The 13,079-nt window shown below is 41.3% G+C and overlaps 1 protein-coding gene across 1 annotated transcript; it reads left to right on the forward strand.

The window, feature by feature from the left end:
* Positions 1-11,137: 11,137 nt before the first annotated feature.
* Positions 11,138-12,839, forward strand: LOC148034016 (pentatricopeptide repeat-containing protein At5g55740, chloroplastic-like). The gene is made up of 3 exons (XM_087680994.1): positions 11,138-11,778; positions 12,243-12,353; positions 12,455-12,839. Exons 1-3 carry the CDS (start codon positions 11,138-11,140, stop codon positions 12,837-12,839), a joined length of 1,137 nt encoding a protein of 378 aa, XP_087537120.1.
* The last annotated feature ends 240 nt before the right edge of the window (positions 12,840-13,079 follow it).

Here is a 13,079-nt window from a genome sequence, read left to right on the forward strand (position 1 = left end):
AGAGATTCAGATTTGCAAAGCCTTGCACATGCAGGTTTATTTTTGAAGGGGTTTTTCAATAATTAAAGTTGCCGTGGACTCCAAGAAAGGAATAAGTTCCTTGCACGTGGGAGACAGCTGCGCAGGCTGGAGCTCCGAGGATCACCACACACCGACCACATTTTCCTCGGGCTCCGTAAGAAAGGTTCCGATCCCGTGAATGATGAATATCTCAACGTTGAGCTTTCTTTCATACTTCATCGTATTTGTCAGTTTTTCATCAACATGATACGCTCATTTTGCATGTCAATATATATACTTCTTGGAGCATCGAGAACCATACTTAGGGAGCCAAGTGCTTTTCACGACCCATGGACTGTATGTATACTGATTTCAGGATACCAAGCACAAGAGGATTGGAAACCCTCTCATTCGTCAATTTTAAGCTACTGCAAGGATGTGTGTTATGAACTCACAAATGTATTGAAGTTCTCGGAATAACTCAAACTAGACCTCGAAAAGGAATCTAGAATCTAAAACTCCTTGAACCAATATGCAATTTCTACAAGTGAGCATGAAAGAGAGAGCAAGTTATAGAGCTACATTGCTCCTATATTGTTTTAAGGAAATAGGCTTGTTGATGGGGCAAGAGATGCATGTTTTGAACTAAAACAAAAAGTTATGAACACATCTATCTAGGTGTCTATATGTGTGTCTTGAGACATGCATATATCATTGCATTGTCATCTTGCAAATAAGCCATGATTTTAACCATTGCCGCACCCACACAATCATAACTATACTCATAATTACACTTGTAACTTGCCTATAGACATTGTTTCCAATATTTAGAAAAAGTAAGGAATCGACATTAGATCCTAGATCTTTCTCATGTCTGGTGGCTTCTAGTGTGAGATTTTGAGCAACATGCTTAGAGATGAAAGCATAACATAAGGTTAATGCTTCCTTGTTGATCTTCACATATTCTTGTTGTACTCCACCTCATACTGTAAACATCTCCACTCAATGGTTTGTGAATTGAAAAGGCTTGAACAAAGCTATCAAGCTATTCTAGATCTAGAACAAGATACTCTCTACTAAAAGAGACCCTCCCATGCTCCATAGACGCGCTTATAGACGCAATATTTGAACTGTGTTTAAAAATATCGGGCACGTTTATTTCCGCGTCTACTTCCACGTCTAAAGTTTCGTGTCTACAAGCGTACTTATAGGGAAAATTACACGCGCATATAGACGCGCCTATTGATGTGCTCCGTAAATATATAATCATATTTATAAAAAATTAGATATATTCATATTCTGCGTCTATACACGCATGTAACTGTGCGTCTAAAAAGGTGTGTACTCTGCAATTTTTTGACGATAATAGACGTGCATTTTTCTTGTAATTTAGACGCGCGGATAGACGCTGTCATATTACTGCTGCACATCCCAGGTGTGGAATCCACCAAAAAGTTGTGTGTGACATTTGTTACTTTGTACATACTTAGTCGTTGTGTTTTCATTTTTGTTCTGCGTGGGCAATATAGTGGAGAGGGGTTTGGAGCAAGAGGAACTTATCTGTAATGCTCTAGTTGACATGTATGCAAAATCTAGCATGCTTGGAAAAGCCCAAGAAGTATTTGACAATATCTCAGCTCGAGATGTCATATCATGGAGTGCGTTGATTACAGGTTATGTTCAACATGGATATGATGAGCAAGCAATGATGTGTTTTGTACAGATGCAGCTTGAAGGCATGTCTCCAAATGCTGTTACATTTGTTTGTAGCTTGAAAGCCTATATTAGCATAGGATCCATGAATGCAGGCAAACAATTATATATGGAGGTTGTGAAGAGAGGTTTGGAGGTGAATATATTTGTGGGAAGCATAGTGGTAGATATGTTTGGGAAGTTTGGCTCAGTTTTAGAAGCACAGGAAACACTTGAATAACTACACGGTAAAGATATAGTGCCATGGAATGCCATGATAACTTGCTACATTGATAATGGCTATGGCAATGAAGCATTAGCTTGTTTTGAACAGATGCAGCTCAGAGGTATTTCTCCCAATTCTGTCACATGTATCTGCAGCTTGAAAGCCTGTGGTATGGTAAGAGCAATAGAAAGAGGCCAGCAATTATTCAATTGTTTCATTATACATGGCTTAGAGATCAGCCCCTGTATTGGAGGTGCTGCAATAGATATGTTCTACAAATGTGGCTTACTAGCAGGAGCACATGAGGTGCTTAACAAGCTGCCAATTCGAGATGTGGTTGTGTGGAGTGTGTTGATTGCAGGGTACACTGAATATGGACTTGCTAGTGAAGCACTGCACTGTTTCAAATTAATTCGGGTGGAAGGAATTTATGGAGAAGCTATCATGTATGTGTATGCCATAAAAGCTTAAGAGACCAGAGAGGCTCTTTTTAGCGGATGATGTTGCTTTCGACCTGCTTTTTTGGATTCGGGTGGAGGAGAGCGATCAAGAAGAGAGAGGAGCTTTACCAGTGTCGTATTGCTATGCATCCGAGGTGTGGAATCCACCCAAAATTTTTGTGTGTGGGAGTTGATTTTTTGTACATACTTAGTTGTTATGTTTGCATCTTTATTCTGCTTGGTGGAGGCTTAGAGTTAGCCATGTCCTGCCATGGGTGAATTGTAGCTCCCAAGTCACAGCTTGCCTTGCCTGAACTTCAACTTGGGGTCATTCCAGGTGCTGGAGGCACTCAACGTCTACCTCGATTAGTTGGTTTGTCAAAAGCCATGGATATGATCCTGACATCAAAGTCTATCTCTGTTGAAGAGGCTCTTGAATTGGGCCTTATCGATGCCATTGTGCCATCAGAAGAGCTCCTTGACTACGCCAAAAAGTGGGCTTTAGATATTGCAAATTTTCGCAGGGAATGGAGTATTTCTCTTCATAGAACTGAAAAACTAGAGCCCTTTGGTGAGGCACGACAAACTTTGAAGCTTATAAGACAGCACCCTTTAATTTGCTTAGATGCTATTAAAAAAGGACTATTTTTTAAAAGAGGACAAAGGGGGGCGTGAGAAAGAAAAAGCAAGGGGATGACTATTTTCAAATGGGGCTTTTTGGAGGGAGCAAAAAAAGTTATGGCGCCCTGTGAGCGTTGGAAATTGGGAGAGTACGTGCACTGCACAGCGATCATGCCAGAAGGATGGGGGGGAGCTGGTCCATCGCCAGGGGCCACCTTGGAGTCTTCTGCTAGCAGTCATCTATGAAGAGCCCGAGAACGGTAGATCTTGTGTTCAGTCCAAGAGTGCTTCTAAGGACACAAGCTTCTATTGCTAGGTATAGAGGAGGCACACCGTATAGTGACAGTAGCAAACATGAAGAAGAAATCAGTCGACTGATATAGCAGCACAAAGGCCCATGCGCTGTAGTGAGGATCAAAAGAGCTGTATAAGGAGGCAATCCTGGATCAACAAAGCTTGTCACCTTCTCGGCGAGCACGGATTTGCTCTGCTTTTCCTATGAGAGCTCTTTCTGAGGCGCAATGAACTTCTGCAACCCTTCCTAATGCAAGGCCTCTCTCCGTCATCGTCAAAGTCGCGGTGGAAGGTGGCGTGGGCCTATAAGCTACTGACAGCCTTTACAATATCGAGGGAGCTACGGATTTTAAAAAAAAAAGGAATTTCGCCAAACGAGAAGCTCTACTGAAAAACCAGTAACGAACATTGAAGATGATGCGGCTGCTGCAACGAGGATGATTGACAATAAAAAAATTCAGAGAATGACAGAGGTCTGGGAGAATTTCAAACGATGAAGCGAATTGGATCTTTTTTTTTTCTTCCACCACACACGGATGTAAAGAAGTGAACTGAGGCTGATGCTAAATCTAAATACCTATCTGGTCTTGGTATTACTCGATAGCGTCAAGCTATTGTTGATGGCTTAAAAGAAAATGTTCTTGCCTTCTCTGAAAACGTGCCTGGCATTATAGCAAAGGACGTAATGGACTGATTCAAGGTCAAGCTGGTGCTTCATTAATCTAAAAAACAGGATGGCTGTATATGTTATCCTCTTACTGGCATCTATGAAAACAGTTCTATGGTCCAGCAGGCCAGTTCCTATCGAATTATGATTAATCAAGTTCCTTAGGAAACAGTGAGTCAAGCCCTATGTATGGCTCAAGTGAATATGACTACTCCTCGGTACTACAGGGAGGAGGGGATTATGTATCTAGTGCAGGAGAGGTGAGAGGAAGTTCATATTCCTCATTAATGTATTGGGACTGCTCAAGTTCTGGCTATGGACTTCCTGGCAGTGGTTCTGGATCATATTATTGAGTTTTAATGGCATTGAAAATTCTTGTTGCAACATGTATCTGCTGTAGACAAAAAGGATGGTTTCTGATTCATATAACTAAATTTGTCCTTGGCTTGTCAGAAAATTCCGTGCTGATCACTGCATACATACGATTTTTGTCAAAAGGTTTTGGTCTAGGAGGCTCAGGAAATACAGGAAAGGAATAAGATGTATACAGTGACTGCCAACACATAGGAGGCAATTTTCCACCTGGTAGAGATACTCTTGTATGCATCCTTTCTGTTTACATCACCAAGTGAGAACTTGCAAGAGGGAGTTTTACCCAACAAAGCCATCTTCAGTGAACAGTTGGTTTCTAAAAGTTGTATCTTCCCAACTGATCATCATCACAGGAGACAATTGCAGTCATATCAAGTTTGGAACTGAAACTAAGTATTGCTGAGGCATGATTGTTAAAAAAATATTCTTTTGCTCAATGCACATTATGCTGGAATTACTGTTGCAGATTCGACTTCATTCATTTGCTTGATCTTCCATCTTGAAATTTAACAAGGTCTTCTGGAGACATGACTTTGCTTTCGACAACCCTTCGACACCGGCCTGGGGGAAGAAAAAGAAACGAAGGGGAAAACGTGGGGAAGACAAAGTCCAAGAACAAGATCAAGAGAGGAAGACGAACCCTGGGGTGGGGTGCTTGTGTTTTCACTGTGTATAAGCTCAACTCTGGTGATGCCTTGTTGCCTATTGTAATCTTCTTTGTGTTAGCTGGATTATTGAGAGGCACAGTCAGTTGTATCTCTTCACATCTTACTGGTATAATGTATTAGCTGGACTAATGGTTACTCCTTGTACTCATCTATCTTACTCATTAATTGAGTAAGTCTTCTGGTGTTTCGCCTTCATTACTGTCTTAGATTGTGTTGTGTGTTCAAGGCATCAGAGGATCGCTGATTCCTCTCTGTTCAGTCTCCTCTTGGACTTGATCTCAGAAGGTCCAGCAGCAAAGAGAGAAGCCTCTAACAATAAGCGAGATCTTCGATGGCTACGAGAGGTAGTATTGCTAGCTCTCCACTAATCTTTCGAGAATGTGTGTCTCCTTGGCGGCTCTTACCGGAGAACAAAAGAAACAAAAACTTACAAAGTTGAATGCAGGATTGGAGGAAGCAGAATCTCTGATCTGCAGGATGGACTTGGAAGCCAGAAGTCTGAGCCAAACCAAAAGTCTGCCCTTTTTGCGAAGCTCAGAGAGTACAAGTCAGACTTAAACAATGTGAAAAAGGAAGTGAAGAAATCAGTATCCACAAATAGCTACTCTGCTTCTCGAGATGAATTGTTGGAGGCAGGACTTGCTGACACCGCTGCAGCTTCCATGGACCAACGACAAAGATTGCTGGAATCAACTGCTCGGAAAGCTAATCCAAGAAAAATCTCTCACAAGGGAAATAACTTTGCAACAAACATCATATATCTCTGTCATTACTGCTCTTTCAAAAATCAGAAGCCAGGAACTCCAAAAGCTTATGTGAAAACAAAGCTGAGTGAAGCTGCTGCTCGAAAAGAAAAACTTTCAGAGATTGGCTGAGGTCTTGAATCCTGCATACCTGAAAACTTTAGAGTCACAGGTGATAGCATTGTCTGGGAAAGTCCAGGCAGCAATAGGAAGAGGTAAAACGGAAGGGGTGGTTATCACTAAAACAGCTGGTAGCAATATCAAGTGATAGGTCTGTTCATGTCTATAATCTTTAGAAATCATTAGATACTGAATCAAGTGTAGCCCTTGAGCTACAGACTACTTTAGAACTCCTTGAATGTTGCAGTAGCATGTGATTGCACATCAGAATTTGGAAGCTCCATATAGCCAAAGAATTTCCTCAGATTATTTGACTCTAAGATATACTTTGATGTACTTTGATGTCTTATGCACGATGCTTTGCCCTGGAGCTTGAGCGTACACCCACAACCATAAAACAAAGCCGTCCAAAACTTGTTGCTGTGTGGAAAATTGGACAATAGGATTATTCACAAGATGGATCTTCTATCTTGAAATTCGTCAAGGTCCTCTATGGACGTGACTTTGCTTTCGAAAACCCTTCGATATCTTTGGTGAACCTGATGTGAAAGCGTCGCATTTAAATTTCAGGATGGGAGATACTTCAGCATCCATTTCAGCCTCTTCTACGATTCTTGCTTTGTCCTCTACTTCAGCTTCATCATCCACTTCTGCTTCAAGTACTTCTACAGATGATTTAAAGCAGATTTTGCAGAATATGTCTATGTATATGCAGCTTCAAAATCAGCAGACACAATTGTATATGCAGCAGCAGCAGCAGTTGCATCAACAACAGTTGTCTCAGCAAAGGCAAATATATTCGAAGCAAGAGAATCCAATTAGTGCGACTAAGGCGATTGAAGCAATTGAGAATGAAAATAAGCTATTTGATAGCCGTAATGTATCGGCTTATTTGAAGACGTATGAGATTAAGATGGGATTTTTTGGAGTACTAACAGGACTTATGAGTAAATATTTTATTCGCCTTATCACACCTGACTTGAGGGTAAAAGTGACTGATTTTTTCCTTCAAAATTTACATTGGCAAGATTTTAAGAAGGCCCTAAAAGAGGAGTATTTTCTTGAGGACTTTGGGATGGCTACACGGCAGTCATTCCGAGAGTGGGTCTACATGCCAAACAAAGGCTTAGTTGCTTCAGAATTGATATGAGAATTTGAAGAGAGGTATAGTCAGCTTGATGCTATTGAACAAAGAGCATTGGATGTTGAGAAAGTTGAGCTTTTCTTGCAAGCTGCAGATCTTGCTCTTCAGGAAGAATTTGGAGAGCTTCTTGAGGATCGCATGAAGCCAATGGGTCGTAAAACAGATTGGCAAGATGCCCAGGATGCGGCCTCGACTTTGACCAAGAGGCGGATATGGAAGACCCACCTACAGAATGGATCCATGACACCGACGGCTGAAAACTGATATGCAGAGTTGTCACAGTAATGTATCAGTGCAGTCCCTGGACATGTTTCATGAAATTTCAGATTTAGTGTCATAGATAGAGTCAGAGGCTGAGGTGACTCAGCAAAAAGTGTTGAGTGCTGAATAAAATTCAGCAAATAGAGTTTCCGGTTGATTATGATCAGCCTACAGAGACACAGAGGGCTGAATTTCAGCCAATAGAGTTTACTGTTGAAATATTTCAGCATCCAGAGTTTAGGGCTGTTCCCATGCAGTCCACAGAGCAGAGGGCTGAGGATATTCAGTCGAGTCCAGAATTGCTAATTTACAGTAAGATTTGAGTAATGCAGAGGATCATAATGAAGCTAGGGTTGACACGAAATACAAGACTGTGGATAAGAAAGTGAAACCGGTAGGACCGCTTCCACCTAACAGTGATCAGCAAATAAAGAGGGCTGCCAAGCAGCCAATTTTGAGGAATCCATAGCATATAGGTCATAAATTTTCAACAGAGACTCTTGCTGAATTAAAAATTGAAAATGGTGATTTCTTGCTACCCTCAGAGAAGCAATGCTTTTAGGATATGCTTGAGTGACATGGAAGGGGGTTTGCTTTTTTCTCGCATGAGATTGGATGTGTGAATCCAGATATTGTTGTTCCTATGGTGATCTTTACTAATCCTCATATTCCATGGAACCTCCGACTTATTCCACTGCCTAGGGCACACTTGCCAAAGTTAGTTGACTTGTTGAATGAGAAAATCTGGATGGGAATCCTAGAGCCGTCATCTGCACCATACTCAAATAGGTGGTTTATGATTCCAAAGAAAAATGGTACTCTCCGATTTATACAGGACATGCAGCCAGTAAACAGAGTTACTATTAGGAATGTTGGTATAGGTCCAGTTGTAGATGAGTTTGCAGAAGCATTTGCTGGATGTGTCATCTATTCTTTAGGTGACTTGTATTCGGGATATGATCAGTTTCAGCTAGCCTTGGAAAGTAGAGACATAACCACTATGAGAACTCCTATTGGGCTTGTCAAGATGTGTACCTTGCCTCAAGGTGCCACTAATTCTGTTGCGCATATGATGAATGCCATGCATAAGGTCCTTCGTGAGTATATACCTTAGCTTACCATGCCTTTCTTGGATGATGTGCCCATTAAGGGGTGTGCAAAAGAAGAGAAGAATGAGAGTCTAAATGAGCAGGGATGCAATACTTTGTGGCTGATCATATTTCAGCTTGTGAAAAGATTTTGGCCAGGTTAGAAGAAGTGAACTTCACACTATCAGGGTAAAAATCTATTTGTGGAGTAAATAAGGTTGTCATTGTTGGACATATATGTGGGTACTCTGGCAGGAAACCTTCACTTGAGAAGGTGGATGCTATAGGCAAGATTACGGAGTATTGTTCTACCACTTTAGAGGTACGGAGATTCATTGGAGCCTGTGCGTTTTACATGATTTGGATACCCCATTTTGCACACATATCAGATTGTTTATATCAACTGCTTCGAAAGGAGCAAAAATTTTATTGGGATGAGAGCCACACTAGAGCCATGCAGAAATTGAAGAAGTTATTGCATATTGCTCCTACTCTTAGGAAAGCGGATTATAATTGTGGAAGGCCTATTGTATTGACAGTTGATACTAGTCCAATTGGCATAGGTTGGGTTGTGGGTCAAGATGATGCAGATGGAAACATGTACGCTATTTGGTTTGGGGCAAAAGTCCTAAACGAGAGACAGAGAAGGTATCCGCAAATCAAGAGGGAATTACTAAGAATTATTACGGCTCTCAAATGTGACAAGGAGTACTTTATTGGAGCCTCAGTTGTGGTAGAGACAGATTGCTTGCCATTGATAGATATGATTACAAGTTGCTCTACCTCGGATATAGCTATGCTGAGATGGATCACATACATCAAGTCATTAAATTCAGAATTTAAATACATAGCAGGGAAGGATAATCCAGTGTGGCGGATATGTTGTCTAGAGCCAGATATGATGATGAGGAGACACTACTTGCAGAAGAGAATGATGCAGAAATTTCAGCCGCTATGGTTGATCATGTTTGCCATGTCTATGATATTGTGGCTTTCATAGAAGAACTCTATGTTGGAGATTGGTTGCAAATTGGCAAGTACCTTAGTACACTAAGCAAAAGGAATGAATGGATAGATGAAGAGTTCAAGAAGATCAGAAGAAAAGCCTATTGTTATTTTCTCAAGGACGGATTTCTTTGGAAGCACCTGAAGAAAAGAGGAGGATTACCCTTGCGGGTTGTCTGCGATAAAGAGACCTAGTTACAGGTAATGAGGGAGTTTCATGAGAGCCCTTGGGCTAGTCATAGAGGAGTGTGGGCTACTTATGAGAAAATCAAGGAAAAATATTGGTGGAAAGGCATGTACAGAGATGTTTCTCGCTTTGTAGAGACTTGCAGAGATTGTCAGATATATTCCATAGTGCGTCATCGAGATGAGCTTCATCCGATCTATCCGCTATGCATTCATTATAAGTGGGTAGTTGACTTGGTTACTATGCCTATGGGTCTATGGCAGATGAAATATATTATTTTGGCTAGAGAGGATCTTACCAATCATGTTGAGGGTAGACCTTTGAGAACGAAGACCACTAATGCAGTGTGTAAGTTCTTATTAGAAGAAATTTTTTGCATGTATGGTTGTGTGGGTAAGATCACTGCAGATCGCAGTGAATTAGATGCAGATGAAGCTAGGGAGTTTTTCTCTCAACTAGGAATCAAGTTGGCTCTAACCACAGCATACAATCCAAAGGGAAATGAAAAGAGTGAAAGAGGGCATCCGTCGATAGTGAAAGCATTAGCGAAAGCATGCAGAGGATGGATTGGAGAATGGATGAGACTTCTACCATTTGCTTTTTGGGCTGATCGTACGACTCAAAGTGTTACCACAGGATATATGCTCGTAGAGTTGATATATGGTCAGAAATCGGTTATGCCGATTGAGACTTGTGCTTTGACTTGGTCAGTTTTACCTTGGTAGGAGGATTTGATGAGAGAGGAGCTCTTAGCTCTTCGGATCCGGCAGTTGGAGAGAAGACCAAAGGATATTCAGCTAGCTATTGACAGGTTGAAGGTTGCTAGACTAAGAAATAAGGACAGGTTTAATAGTAGGCATCGCTTGCAGCCTAGAGCAATAGAAGAGGGAGACTGGGTATTAGTCTTTGATAGCAGCCTTGAAAATCAGTATACTGAACTTTGGAAGATGGTGAAAAGATGGTTTGGGCCATACATAGTCAGGCATGCCTTTGACAATGCAACATATGAGCTGACAGCATTGGATGGGACACTGCTTAGAGTGCCTATTGCAGGAAAAAGAAAAGAGATGATGAGGATTTTCAAGAAAAGAGATGATGAGGATTATGCATTGGAAGAATTTTCAAGAGAAGGGCAACAAGAAGAAACTCCAATAGAAGAGACAGATGATATGACAGATAATCTTGCTAATATACCGGAAATAGACAATGAAGAGATTGATCTGTTCGTGGATCTTGATGATAATGATCATGGGTAGTTGGCCCATCTGGAGGATACGCAAGATCAGAGGGGGTCGATGTCATACTGCTGCGCATCCGAGGTGTGGAATCCACCAAAAATTTGTGTGTGTGGCATTTGTTACTTTGTACATACTTAGTTGTTGTGTTTTCATTTTTGTTCTGTGTGGGCAGTATAGTGGAGAGGGGTTTGGAGCAAGAGGAACTTATCTGTAATGCTCCAGTTGACATGTATGCAAAATCTGGCATGCTTGGAAAAGCCCAAGAAGTATTTGACAATATCTCAGCTCGAGATGTCATATCATTTAGTGCATTGATTACAGGTTATGTTCAACATGGATATGATGAGCAAGCAATGATGTGTTTTGTACAGATGCAGCTTGAAGGCATGTCTCCAAATGCTGTTACATTTGTTTGTAGCTTGAAAGCCTATATTAGCATAGGATCCATGAATGCAGGCAAACAATTATATATGGAGGTTGTGAAGAGAGGTTTGGAGGTGAATATATTTGTGGGAAGCATAGTGGTGGATATGTTTGGGAAGTTTGGCTCAGTTTCAGAAGCACAGGAAACACTTGAACAACTACAGGGTAAAGATATAGTGCCATGGAATGCCATGATAACTTTCTACATTGATAATGGCTATGGCAATGAAGCATTAGCTTGTTTTGAACAGATGCAGCTCAGAGGTATTTCTCCCACTTCTGTCACATGTATCTGTAGCTTGAAAGCCTGTGGTATAGTAAGAGCAATAGAAAGAGGCCAGCAATTATTCAATTGTTTCATTATACATGGTTTAGAGAGCAGCCCCTGTATTGGAGGTGCTGCAATAGATATGTTCTGCAAATGTGGCTTACTAGCAGGAGCACATGAGGTTCTTAACAAGTTGCCAGTTCGAGATGTGGTTGTGTGGAGTGTGTTGATTGCAGGGTACGCTGAATATGGACTTGCTAGTGAAGCACTGCACTGCTTCAAATTAATGCGGCTGGAAGGAATTTATGGAGATGCTGTCACGTATGTGTATGCCATAAAAGCTTAAGAGACCAGAGAGGCTCTTTTTAGCGGATGATATTGCTTTCGACCTGCTTTTTTGGATTCGGGTGGAGGAGAGCGATCAAGAAGAGAGGAGCTTTATAGGCCTGGGGGAAGAAAAAGAAACGAAGGGGAAAACATGGGGAAGACAAAGTCCAAGAACAAGATCAAGAGAGGAAGACGAACCCTAGGGTGGGGTGCGTGTGTTTTCACTGTGTATAAGCTTAGCTATGGTGATGCCTTGTTGCCTATTGTAATCTTCTTTGTGTTAGCTGGATTATTGAGAGCCATAGTAAGTTGTATCTCTTCACATCTTACTCGTGTATTGTATTAGCTGGACTAATGGTTACTCCTTGTACTCATCTATCTTACTCATTAATTGAGTAAGTCTTCTGGTGTTTCGCCTTCATTACTGTCTTAATTGTGTTGTGTGTTCAAGGCATCAGAGGATCGCTGATTGCTGTCCATTTAGTCTCCTCTTGGACTCGATCTCAGAAGGTCCAGCAGCAGAGAGAGAAGCCTCTAACAATAAGTGAGATCTTTGATGGCTACGAGAGGCAATATTTCTAGCTCTCCACTAATCTTTCGAGAAAGTGTTCCTCCTTGGTGGCTCTTATCAGAGAACAAAAGAAACAAAAATTTACAGAGTTGAATGCAGGATTGGAGGAAGCAGAATCTCTAGTCTGCAAGATGGACTTGGAAGCCAGAAGTCTAAGCCAAACCAAAAGTCTGCCCTTTTTGCGAAGCTCAGAGAGTACAAGTCAGACTTAAACAATGTGAAAAAGGAAGTGAAGAAATCAGTATGCACAAATAGCTACTCTGCTTCTCGAGATGAATTGTTGGAGGCAGGACTTGCTAACACCGCTACAACTTCCATGGACCAACGACAAAGATTGCTAGAATCAATTGCTCTGTCCGAGTTAGGAAAGCTAATCCAAGAAAAAGCTCTCACAAGGGAAATAACTTTGCAACAAACATCATATATCTCTGTCATTACTGCTCTTTCAAAAATCAGAAGCCAAGAACTCCAAAAGCTTATGTGAAAACAAAGCTGAGTGAAGCTGTTGCTCGAAAAGAAAAACTTTGAGAGATTAGCCAAGGTCTTGAATCTTGCATACCTGAAAACTTTAGAGTCACAGGTGACAGCATTGTTTGTGAAAGTCCATGTAGCAATAGCAAGAGGAGGTCAAGACGGAAGGGGTGGTTATCACTCAAATAGCTGGCAGTTCCTACAATTAATACTCCAGTTACTTGATTAGCAATATCAAGTGATAGGTATGTTC

Source organism: Lygodium microphyllum, chromosome 7 (genome assembly GCF_053477565.2).
Source record: "Lygodium microphyllum isolate KBCC chromosome 7, Lygodium_microphyllum_v1.1.10, whole genome shotgun sequence".
NCBI classification, from domain to species: domain Eukaryota; kingdom Viridiplantae; phylum Streptophyta; class Polypodiopsida; order Schizaeales; family Lygodiaceae; genus Lygodium; species Lygodium microphyllum.